This window comes from Cebidichthys violaceus, unplaced genomic scaffold, assembly GCF_023349555.1.
Source record: "Cebidichthys violaceus isolate CVI_PGR_0920_01 unplaced genomic scaffold, fCebVio1.0.p SCAF_29, whole genome shotgun sequence".
Classification (NCBI taxonomy): Eukaryota; Metazoa; Chordata; class Actinopteri; order Perciformes; family Stichaeidae; genus Cebidichthys; species Cebidichthys violaceus.
This window is the reverse complement of record NW_027176472.1, coordinates 3,661,869-3,679,497: the sequence shown is the minus strand read 5'-3', so window position 1 is coordinate 3,679,497 and position 17,629 is coordinate 3,661,869. Positions and strand designations below refer to the sequence as shown.

Sequence of the window (17,629 nt, the reverse complement as noted above, 5' to 3'; positions counted from 1 at the left end):
CAAGAGAGAAGTAGAGTCATTTTAGACTAGACTTCTATACAACCAGAGGAGTCGCCCCCTGATGGACACTAGAGAGAATGCAGCTTTAGGTTTTAGGCTTCACTTTTCAGACCCTGAAGTTTGCGTCCTGCTCCTTGGCAACATTACAGAAGTAACATAATACGTTTTTTGTTGATTCTTGTATTCAAGTTACACATATAAAAAAACTCAAACAAGGAAATTCAGAAGACGTTTTAAGCATTTCAGTCATTTTCTGCTCGTTTGAAGCCAACCTGCCATTTCTGTTACTGAAGTGAAAGAAACCAACACCCTGTGATAGCGCAGCCTCTTGTGAGATGTGTGATTTCATAAATAATGCTGACAATGTCAGGACTGCTCAGGAACACAACTAAGAAAACAGTTTAATTTCAAAGCAAGCAGTAGCTGCAGGTGGTTCCCCCCACATCCCCGCGCTCTGCCGGAGCGCTTGTGATGGCAAACAGCTCGGAGACTTTATCTCCCCCCCCCCTCCTGCTATCTGCTGCCAATACGCCGTTCAGATGGTATTAAGAGGCCCAGTTACCCAGTCAGCATTCTCAACCTCTGAAGGAATGAGAAGCAAATATCTCACAGCGGGTTTTTTTTCCCCCCTCACAATCCTGCTGATTCAGAGATAATAAGGGCGGCTTCCTGAGGGTCTTTTTGAAGTGTGTCTGTATTCAAGAAGAAGCTGCAGAATAATAAAGCCCCCGATTCAGAATGCCCCTCTGAGACTCCGCGGGTTTCTGTTTCTTCCTCCCCCCCGTGTGCAGTTTTGCTTTTCCTTCACGTCCAAAACTCAAACCGATCACGTCGTTTTCTTTGGTAAATGCTCTGCGCTTCATGTCGAGGTCTGACTGTTGGACTCGATTAAACGAGTCCAACACTCGGCGATTTTAACAGACGACTCCTTTCTTTTCACACTCTGGACCCGACTACGGAGGATCTTTTGGGGACAAGAAATCCAGTTCAAATGTGTGGCTCCTGCTGAGATTGGCTTTTATTTGTCCAGTCATTAATATTTCATTAAAGCTGTGGGCAAGACTAGGGAGCACTTACTTACAACCACAAGACAGTTACACATGTACTTCCACCCTAACAAGGGCGAGTATTGACTTTACCTTTTGTACTTTATGAGCTCGCTTCATTTCCAGACGTGTGAAGATGAAATCTTTGTGGGCCTCAAAGTGTCCATGTCAACCTGTTAATATTTACAGCAGCGGTCGTATATATCGGCTATACTTTCAATACAGAGATGTGTTCTACTTTTACAGGCAACTTTTTGTTATACTACAGTATAAAACTTAGTATAAAAAGGTTGCCTATAAAAGCAGAACACATCTCTGATGTCTCGTATACTTTTATCTGCATTTTTTTATTGGCGATATCAAAATTTTCTATCAAAAAAAAAGAGACATTTTTGAAAATATGGTTTCTCTTTTCTTCAGATGAAACCTTCATCTTGTGGATGCGTGTGATCAATGATTAGTCGTAACGTTTTCAGCGGCTTGTGTCTTATGAAAGAGACACAACACATATTGCCTCACAATAGAGATGAAAGCACAATTAAGCAATGCTAATTAAATACTGTATGCAAGTTTTCTCACGCACAATCTTAATCTGTAAAGCAGAGGTCTTCAACAGGGGGTCCGCAAAATTTTTGGTTGATTAGACAATTTTTTTACATTTTTTTCCAAACTGTCCATTATTTTAATAGTTCAGTATTGTATGCAAGATAACTGGTTTATGTTTATGCATGGCAGTAGTACTAATAGGCCATCACTCATTTTTGTTTCCACATTTAAGTTTAAAATAAAAACAATTGGAATAGCTTGTATGCATGATTATCATGCAGTATGTTCATGAATGTCAGTGTCACGACCACCCTACTCACTGTACCTTTAAAATAAAAACATGAAGACATGAACCTGTGTATTATTTGAATAGCTTAGCATTGAATGCACAATAACAAGGTATGTTTATACATGGCACTAGGCCCAGATTAATAAAAAACACAATTTTATACAATATACAGTATGTAGTAGGGGTCCCTGCTCCATCTCTCTATCAGTTTGGGGGTTCTTGGCCTGAAAAACGTTGAAGACCCCTGATATAAAGAGACATAAATGGAGTGTAGTAGAAGTAAAAAAGTTGCGCAATAATACACAAATTAAAAGTACCTCATAAATTTGCTGTTGAGTACAATATTTTGTTACTTTACAACCGTGCTTCTGCTCCATGACGATGGCCGCTGAAACTCGTGGGTGTTGTAGTATTTAGAGACAGAAAACCCCCCCCGTAATAAATAATAAAAAAAACCATTATCTCGACAATTTCACAACGTCAACCAATCCGTCAGCACTGTTGCCTTTTGGTGGCGCTGTTAGCACCGTCTGCTGCTCCGACACCTCCGTGTTCAGAGCCGTGTGTGGCTGCATGGGGTTGTAGCATCTGCGAGCAAAAAACATCCAAATAGTTCTTTCTCTCTACTTTTTCGTACTACTTGATACTGGTTTATTTCCGAAACTCAAAACGCAGTATAGTACGTGTATGTTGCAGGGAATGCGTGAAGCAGAAAACTCCCATTTTTCATCACGGTGCAAGTACAATGGGACTACGGGGGAACTTTGATAAACCAGCTGGACCCTTGCTACAGTAAAAGTGAGTTAAAAAACGGGAGTCTACCGTCGACTGCAGAGATGAAGAGAAGCGTGAGAAAAGTTTAGATAAGAGAGAAACTCTTTCCCTGCTAATCAGTCTCCTACCACCCGACTAATCACTCTGGATGTGTCCTCCCTGCATTACCGCCAGTGTGTGTGTGTGTGTGTGTGTGTGTGTGTGTGTGTGTGTGTGTGTGTGTGTGTGTGCAGGCTCCTATCTTCAACACCACGATGGAAACGAACGCCGTCTAATTATATTACCGGAGAAGCATATTGAGTGTGTGTGCGTGTGCGAGAGACATGTGCGTCTTGCTGACTGATAGAGGGAACCTCCCACAATCAATACACGGCGGATTACTCACAAATCTGCAGATAACCCAGAAACTATATTTCACACACAGAGAGCTCTTTTATCAGATATTCATCAGCCGAATAGTCAACTGAGAAGGCGTAGTGCGGTGTTCGCGCGCGTTGAACGGCGTCAGAAATAAGAGGATTTGGGAGCAATTACAACACCTGCTCAACGACTAGACTCTCTTTTAACGATTCACTTCTCGCGGGTTTTTAATCGTTAAATTCTGAATCTACGCCGCCCGACGGCCGGCGCCGGTGGACGCTGCAGAGCTGTGACGTAGAAGCGTGCTGGCAGGGACTCATGCTGAGGTGGATTTTTTTTTTATGCAAGCAGCTGTACTTATGGACGTGGGGAAAAAAAATGTCCACATGTAGGTATGACTACTTTGTGGAGAGTCATGAACTTGGAATTGAAGCCATCTGTCACGAAAAATGAGGTGCGAGTAAGTCATCGTAGGGGCCTCGCAGTTTGTTTGTTTTTTAACAATTTGAATGACATGGGATGCACACTATCGTCTTATTGTCTTGTCTGTGTTTCCAGAGTTGATATAAAAATAAAGTAAAATATACTTCATTGTGCTTTCTTTGTTAGCTAGGTTAGTGACGTGACGACATGGGTCAGAAGGTCGCAGACCGGCGCGCCCGCAGCTAATAGGTAGCTAACGCTAGCGGCGATTCACTCGGTAACGTTAGCGCCAATTCATTCGGTAACGTTAGCGCTGATTCACTCGGTAACGTTGCCGCCGATTCACCCGGTAACGTTGGCGCCGATTCACTCGGTAACGTTGGCGCCGATTTTTCTTGAGGAGAAAATGAAACGCAAATTCAAAAGCAGCATTCAAAACAGAAAATTGCTGAATTGAATTAAACTTCCAAAAATAAAAAAGAATTTTTCGAACGGCCCGTGAAGGATGCACTAATCTGCCAGAAGAGACAGGTGTTGTACTGTTTGCTATAGCTAACATTACCACGTAGCTAACGTTATACTTTGACAGCCTTGCTGTGGACTAACGTTAGCAACAGGTTCTTAGCTCACGTGTTTCCGTTACGGCACCGCAGGAACAGTCGTACGAGGATACGTTGCATGAGTCACTCCTTCAAGACAAAATTAATTAATTCTGCAAACCTTTCCGTTCATTTTCGCCGCTAAGAGGCGGTTCTCTGACGTCTTAGATAAATAATAAGCTCTTATAGGCGAGAGTCTGCTCGTGGATTACCTCCACCTAGGGATTGATGTTCTCTGTTTGTTTGTCAGAAGGATTACAGACAAACTTCTGGCCCTAAATTCATGAAACCCGGTGGAAGGGTGCAGCAGGAGCTTCTCCCAAAATGACGACACAGATCAGATTCGGTTTTCCCCCCCACTTATGCAAACAGACTTCTGGAGTCCTACACTCCTTGAGCGTCCTTCTCGTTGCCTTTAGAAACACAGCCAGAGGTTACGGCACCAAGAGTTCCTCCTGAACCCTGTCAAACAGAACCCGTCGAAGGATTAAAGAGTGTGAATACTGCTCGAGGTGACACCGTGCAGAACTGCTGTGCAATTCTATTTTTATTTTTTGTATTTATTTTTTTTTAATCAAATCACGGTTCAAAAACCACCACAGATCAATGATCAAGGACTCGTCCGTGTGGAAACATTGGCCGACCGGTTTGGCGTTGGCTCAGTCGGAGGATTTTTTTTTGGGCGCCCTCTACGCGCCCTGGCAAGCGGCCGTGTCCTTTCATAATCCTCGGGAAAAAACAAAAAACAAAAACGCCAGCGCATAAATGTCAGGACGGCGTCCTCACTGGTGAGATGTGAGGAGTCGTCAGACTGATCCAAATGTCACCGAGATTATTCGGGGAGCAATCAGCATCGCCGCGTACTCTAATCAATTCATTTCAAGCTTCTGTGACTCAACAGCTTTATGTAACACTCTTTTTATGTTTATACTGAGGCACACATTTTACTAAGAAACACGTTTTAAAGAGCAGCACAATCATTTCACGTCAGAGTCACAATTTGCATTCATTATCGTGTTAATAAAGGGCTTTAGCACCGTGGCCTCCACCTCACACAGAATCCAGACAACTGCGTCCCTCGATGGGACATTCTGAGCCTCAAAATATATCGATAGCAACAAAATGCCACTCAGATTATGAATCCGGTAAACAAAAAGAGACCCCCCCCCCCCACCCCCGGCGGCTCATCGCCACATCTTACCCGCTTCCCTGGAGAGCTGCATGAAGGCGTCCACGCCCTTCTCCCCGTAGCTGCCCTCCGAGGCCACGGTGGACACGTAGTTCCAGCCCATGGCCTTGACGATGTCCACCATCGCCTGGGCCTGGAAGCTGTCCGGCGGCACCACCCGAGAGAAGAAGTCGTACCGCCGGTCGTCACTCAGCTCCGGGGCCGTGGACGCATAGCTGATCTGAGGGATCTGGAGGGAGAGAGAGGGGTTGAGGAGTTAGGATGGTGGAAGTCTTCATGTGGAATCAGGAAGACGGTCAACACGAAAACACAGACAAAAGAGTCCGATGGAATAGCGATGCAGGGATGACGTATATATTTGCAGGCCGACAGGACGTTCGCATTAACACTGGTTCCCTTCTCCGAAAAGCCAATATGATTTTAACGTTGAATAACTGATCATGGCAGAAAACAACCTTCGGAAAACCAAACGTTTAAATGATACCGAGACGTTGTGTTCCTCAAGATCATCTTCACAAGTGAACAACACTTTCATGATTTTTGGAGAATGAATTGGCAAAAGTAAGGGGCTAACGTTAGCCTATAAAGGAGCTACACCACGGTCACATGACTTCACATCTCCACCACTTGTTCGCTGCCTTTTATAGACACTTACAAGCTTCTAAATTCAGCAGAGGGTTATTTACTGACCTGTTTTAAGTGGTAGAATGTCTTTTGTTATTTTTAAATCTATTTATCTTGTCCATACCACAGACCTTATTTCAGGCATCGAATCAAAAACACGTTCAAAAACCTGTTGGCTTCGAGACGAGGGAACAGGAATTGAAAAAAAAAATGCTGACTCGTTTTAGAGCTCATTCCTGAATACGTTCCATCGCAGAACGTTGACTATGATGACGGGATAAAATATATGAAATGTCTACTATTTTATTGATTCATTCTTAGTAACGCATGCAGCTATCAATTGCATCTTTCTATTAATATTCTATTGCAAACTTGAGGTAGTGAAATTTTGTCGCAGAGGAACGGCAAAAAGCGTAAATTTGGATTTGGATTTGGATTTTGGATTGCGATGCCGTCTACAGTTACCGGTATCTCTGATGACCTCACCCAATGTTACTGACCCGCTCCCGTCCGCCAACATAATGACCGATCTGTCTGACTTACTCCCCCTTGAATGCAACACAAGAGGAATACATCGTCCCTGAATTGGCGAACACTGACCAAAAGTAAAACATTCATATTCATACCACCGTCCTGTCACAATGTCCAACACAGGAAAGAAAAGACTGTAATATAGTTATTAATATATTTCCTCTACTTGAGCAGCACTGTGACTGACAAGTACAGATAAGAAGCTGGAAGAAGACAAAGTATGGAGGCTAATGAGGAGATGAATACATTCTAGCGCTGCGGCATTATGGAGCTCAACCTGAAGGTTTGGAAATAAAGAGCAAAGTAAATTCAAGAGAGAAACTTTTCTTGCTTTTATTATTTAAGTTGGCTGATAAACAGACGCGTCTTTAGAATATGGAGCTACAGCTTAAATGATTAAACTGGAAATGGAGTTTTTGGGGTTTCAGGTTAAAAAAGTAAAGTTTTTCCAGAGCTAATAATAATAATAATAATAATAATAATAATATGTGAGGAGCTGATAATAAAATGTGGAAGATGAGAGCGGCTTGCTTGGAAAAAAATAGAGCTTGACGTGGCAAAGAGCCGACGCGTTTGCGGTAATTACGCAAAAAATGCGCGAGAGGTCAGGGATTATTTGATCTCCGTCCATCAAGGTCTTCGCTAATGGACGGTCAAAATTAAACTCCATCCCTCAGGAAATCCTGTGAGAAACTCCCTCAACAAGATAGTTCCTCCAATTACCCTTTGATCTGCTGGGAGCGGAGACGCACTCACACTCACACTGTGTCTGGGTTAAAAAGTTTGATGCATGCCGGCGAGAAGTTCCCGTCAATCCTTGGCGCATTACACACGGCTTATTATTATTAGTATTGGACGTTTTTTTATTAACTCAATTGGATTTTGGAAATGGCATTTTGCAGCACAAACGCTTTTTCTTTCTCATAATCGGCGGCTTATTTCTTTGTTCTATTCGTTTTCGGAGTTTAACGGAAGCTCATTTACTTTAAACTGCGGTGATTAGCGTCTTCTTACAGCGTAACAGATTTTTGAATGCAGGAGGGACGTAGAATACATTTTAAACCAATCTGATCCCATTAGAGAGTTCAGGTATTTTTGGTGAACAAGACGAGTTGGAGAAGACATTTCTGTTTTACCGTCTCCATCTATAAATCCAGACTTCAGGAGGTCTGTTTGGGATGACCAACATCATTTAATGGCTCCTTATACACACAAACATATCGACACGTATGTGGAAAATATATATTAGGTGTCAAAGTTACAAACACACACATGAAGCCTCTCGGGTATAACAGTTTTATTACCATAACTAGAATTGGTCTCCACCAACCAGTCAAGCTGCAGTTAACATCCATGTCTGTCCAAAATGTCCATAATGTACTAAATGAACGTCATGCTGTGTTGAAGAAGACTGTAAACTAGAGATTGAGACCATAAACTCATGTTTACAATGTTTACTGAGGGAATAAATCAAGAGAGAAGTAGAGTCATTTTAGACTAGACTTCTATACAACCAGAGGAGTCGCCCCCTGCTGGACACTAGAGAGAGAATGCAGCTTTAAGACATGAAGCTTTGGCTTTACTTGGCGGAGCCGGAGGTTTCCACCTGGTTTAGGCTAACATGATCTCATGGGAAGGCATTCAAAAATAAAAAGGCAGGTGAGGTGTGTGAAGTGAGATGAGCCCAAGAGGCCTTTGCTGCTTTAGCGGCTGTGTCCTTGAAACGTATAGCTGGAATGTGTCGAGGCCGTTATGGCTTCTGACTCCAGATGTCACAAAGGCCACCGCATCTGGCCGGCGGCGGTAGATGCTGCGTCATACACACACACACACACACACACACACACACACACACACACACACACACACACACACACACACACAAGAACACAAACATACTGTTGCACAAACCTCGCAGAGCACAGCGGAGAGCAGGCAAGCACATGAATATGCAGATGTGACACACACACACACACACACACACACACACACACACACACACACAGAATGTGGGTTAGTTTTTTGTCAAATCTGAGGTGGAGGCCTACAGCATGAAAACATCAGGGAACCAGAAACACCTTCAACCTGCTGCTCATGCACCATTCTCCTCTCCTCTCCTCTCCTAACACACACACACACACACACACACACACACACACACACACTTTCTGAGGCCCTTTTCCTCCCAGAGAGAGAGAGTGTCACTAAGAGAGGGAGTGAAAGAAGGACTTCATGATTTACATGCTACTGTATTTTTGGGACAAAATATGCAACTCACTCTCGGCCCATGAACAGCCCAATGTACTTCATGCATGGATGGATTACTGAGTGAGTCTACCAGGCTCAGGGGCCCAAAGTCGTCCCCCCACCTTCTGTGGCCTCACCATAAGAGACACATGCCAACCAGTAAGAGATTTACTGAGGCACAAAAAAAAAAGACTACAAAGAAAAACTAAATGACTACAAAGACACACAAAACAACTACAAAGAGAAACAAAATGACTACAAAGAGAAACGAAATAACTACAAAGAGAAACAAAACAACTACAAAGAGACACAAAACAACTACAAAGAGAAACAAAACAACTACAAAGAGACACAAGTCAACTACAAAGAGACACAAGTCAACTACAAAAAGACACAAAATAACTACAAAGAGAAACAAAATAACTACAAAGAGAAACAAAACAACTACAAAGAGACACAAGTCAACTACAAAGAGACACAAGTCAACTACAAAGAGACACAAAACAACTACAAAGAGAAACAAAACAACTACAAAGAGAGAGAAAAAACTAAAACAGGCTCAACAATAAAAACCCGTCTGTCCCACTCGCTCCTGTAGGAGAGGTGGTGGGGTCTTGAATCCGCCCAGGGCTTCATGACAAGGTGTAGTTAAAAGGTGGAGGCCTCATTACTCAATCCAATACAAACCCATAGAAAGACTACCAGCCCCGACGTGCATGAATGTAGACTTTTAAGAGAAAGAGAGACCAGAGACCAGTCAGACACGAATAGATCCAGTGATAATTAGATATTAAACGGCACACAAAAGGTAGTTGACCTGAACAAACCCCAACGCAGAGAACTACAGCAGCAGCACGATGATCCATCAAGTAACAAGCAGAACATTTAAAGTGAATTAACCAAACACTGAAATAGACAGAAATAAATGTCCTATTTTCACCTCCTGCAACAACAACACAATATTCTGTAGCGGACTTTTGGTGGGAAAGAGGTGCCAGTTTCTGATACTATACATGCATTCTGTCATTGCAATGCGAGTCTACTTCAAAGATCCAAGATGCCCTCCTCTCGATTGCGGGCCGTATGTCGTAAGCTCCATTCGGAAACGAGCCCACCTATACCTCTAAGTTCAGGCACTTCTCAGTCACTCCCGCTCGCACAGGCGATCCTCTCAAAAGATCATCTTTTCTCAGGGCTCTCATGGATCTGGAGCTGAACATCTGTTTCCGTCACCGCTCCGCCGACGGTCTGCCGCCTTAAGTCTCACCAGGTGGATCGTGTAGATAGTTTGGGCTGGCATCTCCGCCGCCTTCACCTCCCGAAAATAGAAATTCAGGGGACGAACAGTCATTCTTATTTATCATCTCAGCAGAAACGCTGCCAGCCAGAGGTTTCCAAACTCTGAGGCGAGAGATGGAAGGTGAAGATACTGTGTGAGGGTGAAAGGGACGGGAGTGTGCAGGAAGTTAGTTTTTTTTTGGGAGTTTGGCTGCTGATTTGACCGCTTGCCGACACGGTCAGCAGTTGGAGCTGCAGCGGTGACGCACAAGCAGAAACATCATTTTTCATGCACTGGGCAATTTTTTATTTTTTTTTTATAGATTTTGGTCTATTTTGCTTCCATGACACGTCTTCTTTCAGACTAGTGGAAAGAAAACATCCAAAATACACATTTCTGTGTTTCTTTTCCTACTTTGGTCCTTTTTGCGTCTGTTTATTTCTCCTGAATTCAAATTTAAACATTATTTTGTAATACAAAAAGTGATTGCCTTAATGTAAGTAATCAACTGGGGAAAATGCATGGCCATATCTATGAGTTAAATTGTTCACGTTCTCCTCAGAATCATCACTGAGTCAAGTCTCAACCAGGCAGAAGTGTCTTGCATTCTCTCTAGTGTCCAGCAGGGGGCGACTCCTCTGGTTGTATAGAAGTCTAGTCTAAAATGACTCTACTTCTCTCTTGATTTATTCCCTCAGTAAACATTGTAAACATGAGTTTATGGTCTCAATCTCTAGTTTACAGTCTTCTTCAATACAGCATGATGTTCATTTAGTACATTATGCTCCATTTAGAGTCAAACAGACCATAAAGCAGGGGATGATTTAGGGGCGGGGCTACACAGTGATTGACAGGTCTCTACCAGAGACATATACGGCGTCTCTACGTCACTTCTCCACATTCCAAATATGGTAACTTCCGTTCATTGGTCGCAAAAAAACAACAACATGGCGACAACCATATTCCAAGATGGCGACGACAAAATTGCCTAAGTCGAAGCTTCAAAACGGCAAGTCCACAAACCAATGAGTGACGTCACGACAACTACGTTCTTATGCGCAGTCTATGGTTTCAACACAGACATGAAACACACAGTGATGTCATTCCGATGACTAACACTTCCCGCTCATATCATTATATCTGACGTCCATCCAGAAGAAACGTCCATGAATTAATCGTTAAAAAGACGCCGCAGATCAGAAGTTTTCTTCTGCGTCAAAGTTATCCAGTGACAGTTGTCCACATATCCGTGGGTACACTGCGATTCCCCCCCAATCAGGAGTAAGACAATGAATTGCAATTGCAGCGACAGAGGACCCGATGTTGCGGCTCTCTTCGAGTCCTCTTAAACAGAGTAGAGTCCTCGATGTTGCCTCCTGGTGACGGACAGCAAGAACAGCTTGATCGCGGTTACTCGAGGCGTTGCCATCGTCGCGTCTCTCTCACTCCGAAGAGTGAAGAAAATAAACGGAAAGAAGTAAAGGAAATATAAAAAAGGAAGGTTGACTGGATCATTTAAGAGGAGGATGAATCCACATTTTCTACAGGGTCCATTAGTCTGTCCCACTTTGTGTCTTCAGGGACACCTGCGCACGGTGAGATCCACTAAGTAAGCTCAAATTACAGGCCAGCAGTGAGACAAATGACAAGCCCGAATTGAGGAAAAGGAAAGAAAATAAGAGCCAGTAAAGGTGCTTAAAGCTAGGAGGCCTTTCAGCCGACGTGATCCGAAACCCGAGCGATGAAGTGATGATTCACGGCTTTCTCTTCGGGAGGCAGAGAGTCGTCCAAGTGTACTCGTCCTGTACTAACGTTTGCCTATTCCACCCAGTTGACACGCTTTGATATATAAAGTCATCTCGTTTCTGGGTATTATTTGATATCCGTTTGGAAGCACCGGCGTGTGAATCCTCTCTCACCCTCTACCTGCCTCTCTGGAGTCTATTAAACTGAAAAAAAAATCATCCAAAGCTGAAACCTCCACTGGGGGGGGGGTTCACAAAATCCCCGGTGAGCTTGCGCAGCACACCGGTTGTCCCTGGGACGGCTGAGGGGGACTGCGGTGGTCGCCACTGTGGAAGACCACATGGTGAGACCACTTTTTACTGAAGCGCCACTCTCAGCAGAAAACAGACTTCATTTTCTCAACTCGGAGCCTCGAGGTCATCGGCGACAATAAGCGAGGAAATGGAATAAGACGAGCTCTCCGTGTGTTAGCGCGAGGCTCGGCTTCAAAACTAGTTTGCCGTTGTGCATCGTGTCGTGCACAAGAACCCCAGAATAATGTTGCAGTGGTAGCTTTTTCAGGGAAGAACGGAGCTTCTTACAAAAAACCATCACATTACAAACCAAGAACTCCATAAAGTAGATTATTCCTACCGATGAAGAAGATTTCATGGCAAAGCATGCATCACTTAAATCCTCATTTAATGAGCAATAAGAATGAAACGGACTTCAATTCCCAATCTCACGTCAACAAGCTAAAGGCTTCCCTCTTAAGGCCGTTGCACACTGGCGGCGCTTTTTGGTAAATTAACTCGTTTGGCGCTTTTCTAGGCTTCGGACCGCTCAAAAGTGCTTTAACGCCACATGTCATCATTCACCCATTCACACACTGACGGCGGGAGCTACAACGCAAGCTGGCATCTGCCCATCAGGACTCCAACTAGCCATTCATACAACATTCTCACACACACACACACACACACACACACACACACACACACACACACACACACACACACACACACACACACACACACACACACACACACACACACCGAAGACACAGCCGGCGGGAGCAATTTGAGGTTAAGTGTCTCGCCCAAGGACACAAGGGCGTGGACATAGCGGAGACGGGGGATTGAAGGGCGACCAAGGGTCTAGAAGATTTTTTTTACGACAAAGCGTAAAGCACTTAGACAATAATTTAATGAGCAATAAGCATGAAATGGTCTTCATCCTCAACCTACCCGAAATAAATCACATCAGCAAACAGAAGTGTTCCGTCTTGAGTCCTTTACACACTGGGGGCGGGGCTTTTTTTTTGTGCGATCAATTTGCGTGTACAGAACAAACCTTTAATTTAAAACAAAGTGTTGCAAGTTCAATAGCAAAATCGTCACTTACACACGAGGCACAAGTTGCACTGAGCACCAGAGACCTTCCCCTTCCTTCATTTCCCACTAACAGTCGAACAATTCTCTCAACCATGACCACCACCACAGTTTGCTACCTTTCACAAAAGATACTTTCACTACTCTAGAACTTAATCTGATCTCAAACTGTCGCTATGTGAGGATTCTGCAGGAATCAGTAAACTAGAAACATCTTCATTAGAGCAAATCCATTGATGCTTCAAGAGGAGAATCACGCTGAGATGCAAGAGGCAGCCAGCTCGTCCACTCGGCACGAAAGAGATTGATGAATTGCACTTTGTTTTAAATTAGAAGCGCGCGGCAAACGACTTTTAATTAGCAGCTAGTGAGGCTTTGTGAAAGCTGCAGAGGTGTCGTGTAAATCCCAAACCCTGTGACTTTCCGCCGGTCAACAGGTCGACCGGATCATGAGTCCTCAGCTTTGCTTTGAGCCTCATTTTAATTATGTGATTTGATAATTACATAGAGCTTGATCCTGATTGCATGAAATGTGACTTTGATTATTTAATGTACCTAAACAGGAAAGAGCAGCGGTCAGAGCAGAGGGCAAAAAAACAAGTGGAAGGAGTTCTCCTCCCAACAATTAGCGACTCTAGAATATGACTCCTGAGTCTCCCCCCTGATATCAATGCTCTATCCCAGATGGCAAGCTCCAGTTTTTCCGAGTGAAGCCGATGTGGAAGTACTTGCACTTTCTCTAGTGTCCAGCAGGGGGCGACTCCTCTGGTTGTATAGAAGTCTAGTCTAAAATGACTCTACTTCTCTCTTGATTTATTCCCTCAGTAAACATTGTAAACATGAGTTTATGGTCTCAATCTCTAGTTTACAGTCTTCTTCAATACAGCATGATGTTAAAGACCATAAAGCAGGGGATGATTTAGGGGCGGGGCTACACGGTGATTGACAGGTCTCTACCAGAGACGTATACGGCGTCTCTACGTCACTCCTCCTCAGTCCAAATATGGTCACTTCCTGTTCATTGGTTGCGGAAAAAAATAAATATGGCGACGACCGTAATCCAAGATGGCGACGGTGAAAACTGTTTTGATTGTCGTGTTCAAATCCAGGACATGTAAGGCTCGTAGCTTTGTCAGCGTCCGTTCACGCCGAGACATTCGGTATAGCTTGAGGTCTCCGATCGTCTATTATCGCAAGAATAAATGTTCTGATGTTGAATCCAAAACCAGGAGAAGAAACAGACAAATAAATCCAAATACAATGGAGTGACATGAGGAATAAAAAAAAGGAGCCGTGTGCTTGAAGGCCAAAGTTTGGCCGCAATCCAAACCCTCCACCCTCCGAACCCCTTTGATAGATTAGACTCATAAGCGGCTCGGTCGTCCCTCTCCCTCTATCATACCGGCCTGCTGGCATCACTCTTTCTTCCCCTGGACACGGAAAGGTCAGCACCTTGACAGCTCCAATAAAACACAACCTGCGCCACAATGTGACAATGGCTAAACCCCCACATTGATCCGAGACACAGAGGCAGAACGAGAGAGGGTGTGTGGGGGAGTAGCAGGGAGTAGGGGGGGAGGCAGTCTGAGAGAAGCAAAACATGACCTGCAAGGTGACAGCGACCAAAGCCGCATTGATCCAAGACAGATGGCAATAGAAAGGGGGGGGGGGGGGGGGGGAAGCGAGAGACACCGGAGACAGACGGATTGACGGCGAAACAGAAAGGAAACGCGGCGACGGAGGAACAGGAGAAAGGGTGTAGGAGTGAAGAGCGAAGGAATGACAATGCGACGGAGGGATCCAAAATTGATTTCGAGGGCCAAGAAGCTCCTCCGTACCCGAGTGGAATAAGAAAGTAGACAAAGTCATTCAGAAAGAGAAGAAACGGCCCGGGTGGCTACAGGGCACCGAAAAACACGCTTATTGACATTTCCGTCTGACATTTGCGCGCCCCCTTCAATGGCAGAGGACTCGCAGTTTATTGACCTTCTGCCGAACGTCGCCGTCTATTAAATGAGTGTGTGTTTTGTCGGTGTGATTTGTGACAGCCGGTATTGGTTGTGGCCTTTTTTCGGCCCACTTTGTCAGGCCCGGAAGTGTTTGTCAGAGGGTCAGCGGTGTGGGTACAAAACAGGGTGGAAGGTTGACTGTTTCATAAACTTTTTACACGGCGCTTGCGACGTAGGAAACGAGTCCTTTTTATAATTGGAAGGGGTCTATTAAAAAAGAACACATTTCAAATAACGATCCTGTCAACAGTTTAACCACCTTTTTACCATCAGAACACAACCCTGACCATAGCGACAGTACTTCTGCAGTAGGAGAGAAGCTCTCACTGCGAGGGATGAACCTGTAGACACGAAGAGGACAGCAGCGTTTTGAGCTAAATGCTAACGGTTAGCAAGCAGAATGTTTACTGTCTTAGTTTAATGGGTTTGTATGCTAACATTAGCTTATTAGCAGAAAACACAAAGTACAATTTTTGAGAAAGAAGATCCAATGCTCAATCACAGCACGTTTATTTCACTGGCATTTTGTTTTCCACGGTAACTTTGGTTGTTCTACAGTCCACCGTTTCCACTAGTATCGGCAAGGGACTTCCACTGATAGTCTTTGTACCCGATAAAAATGAAGGTTTGATTGCCGGTTGCCAATCACAGCGGAAGCGAGGATTATTGGAAACCAATGTAAACGTTGACCATCTCATTATTCTGCAAAAAAAACTGTCTACTGCCACTTTGATTTTTACAATATAGCTCCAAAGCCGAAGTGCTTATTTGAGGATTTCTGTATGTTATACTGCATGTGAGAGAGAGAGAGAGAGAGAGAGAGAGAGAGAGAGAGAGAGAGAGAGAGAGAGAGAGAGAGAGAGAGAGTATACACGGCGTGTTACGTCATTACATCCACAGCTCTCTCATCACTAGCCTCCATATCTGTGACGGATCGCTCTGTTCTCTGTTAATTAGCCAGCGGGGCCACATCTGGTACGGCGTTAGACGAGCGCGATCCCTGAACCAAACGGAGCCGACGGAGCCTTCGCGGCACATATGGCACCGAGAGCCCGGGCCGGGTGCGGACACGCCGACCGGACGCCACTCAGCGGGGAAAGTGTGAGGGATTTAACACGTGTGATGTTTCAATGCGTCACAGACACAGTAGTGCAGCTTTTCAACGGAGAATGAATATCTGTGTGTGAGTGGATAGAAGATTAAAACAACCACGTTGATGACACATTCTGGGACTTTCCACCGGGTGTTAAACCCGCGCGTTGGGCCGATCGGACCACAAGTGGACGACGCTAAACACAAGCGCGTGTTTGAAAGTCCAACATGTTACATAAAGTTTATTAAGATACATGTTATGTATTTAATAGTCAATGTTTTATTATGAGCATACAAATTAATTCCAATTTTCCATGAAAGAAATGTGACAAAAATGTTTTTTGTTTGCCGTCAACTACAGATCTCGGAATGAAAGAAAATGGGAATCTGCAGGTCCGTTTATTTTTATTTTTAAATGGGTGAGGAACATTGCAGTCAGTGCATCTCTAATGTCGGGCGGTTTGGTTTGCCTTTAACGTGCCTCAACACTAAAACTATTAATTAGTCATAACTAGAAATACAATAAATGAAACCAGCGTGCTTTAATAATGACTTAAAAAAAAACATAAAAATTAAGCTGTCTAAATTCATAGTTAAATGAAAACTATAATCATAGGCTGCTGTAAGACCGTGGGAGGCCACATTGATGAAAAGGCATAATTCAAAAGCTTTAAATCCCGAATAGAAATTAGTAAATCGTTTGTGATAACAGCATATGAAGAGAATACAAAAAAAACGTAATTCTCCCTTTGAATATAAAAAAAGTCTAAATTTAGGCCCAGCGGGCTGCAGTATTCACGTTTTTTGACACCTGTATTCAAAGGACATGATTATCCTTCAGAACACACACCAGCCACACAGGACCTGCTGAGTCCCGCTTCATTTAGTAACGTCCTGCGACGTCCACGTCTGTGTTTGAGTGCGACGTGTAATCCGAGCGAAGCCTCAACTTGGCATACGCAGATAAAATGAGATTCAAGACACTTTCATTCACACTCGGATCACATGTCTGACTACAGTCCATCTTTGATCAGAGTCCAGTCCAGAAGGAGGTGGTGAAGCACCTGAAGCTGTTTGGCAACAACACAAACACTACACAAAGAAGAAGAAGAAGAAGAAGAAGAAGAAGAAGAAGAAGAAGTTTTCACATAAAGCGAAGCGTCATCTGCATAGACAGCTGTTTAAAACACAGATATTCAGCTGGATGTGTTCTGAACTCATGAACCACGTCTGTATTGATTGATTAATGCTCCCAGTCTGGCTGTGATCTTCACAACAGGGCGGGGGGGGGGAGAATACAAAACAATAAATCAATTCATACAAACACTGTTGATTTCTCAAACCTCCTCCAGATGTTCCATTGGATGCATTTGTAACAATTTGTTGTTGTTTTAGTCGTATGCACACTGTGCCAATCATGACGTACACCAGACAGACACACACTGAACCGTCCACGATGAAAAAGAAAATAGAGGCTGGATGTGTGCAGAATAAATGACACGGAT

The 17,629-nt window shown here is 43.9% G+C and overlaps 1 protein-coding gene across 4 annotated transcripts in view; it reads right to left on the bottom strand.

Annotated features, from left to right (window-relative positions):
• grm7 (glutamate metabotropic receptor 7) overlaps nt 1-17,629 on the bottom strand; it is a 222,171-nt gene that overhangs the window by 148,475 nt on the left and 56,067 nt on the right. For all 4 annotated transcript variants that reach the window (XM_068722229.1, XM_068722225.1, XM_068722230.1 and 1 more), the window contains one exon: nt 5,239-5,455. In XM_068722229.1, coding sequence (XP_068578330.1) covers nt 5,239-5,455 — 217 coding nt within the window. The remainder of the gene's footprint in view (nt 1-5,238; nt 5,456-17,629) is intronic.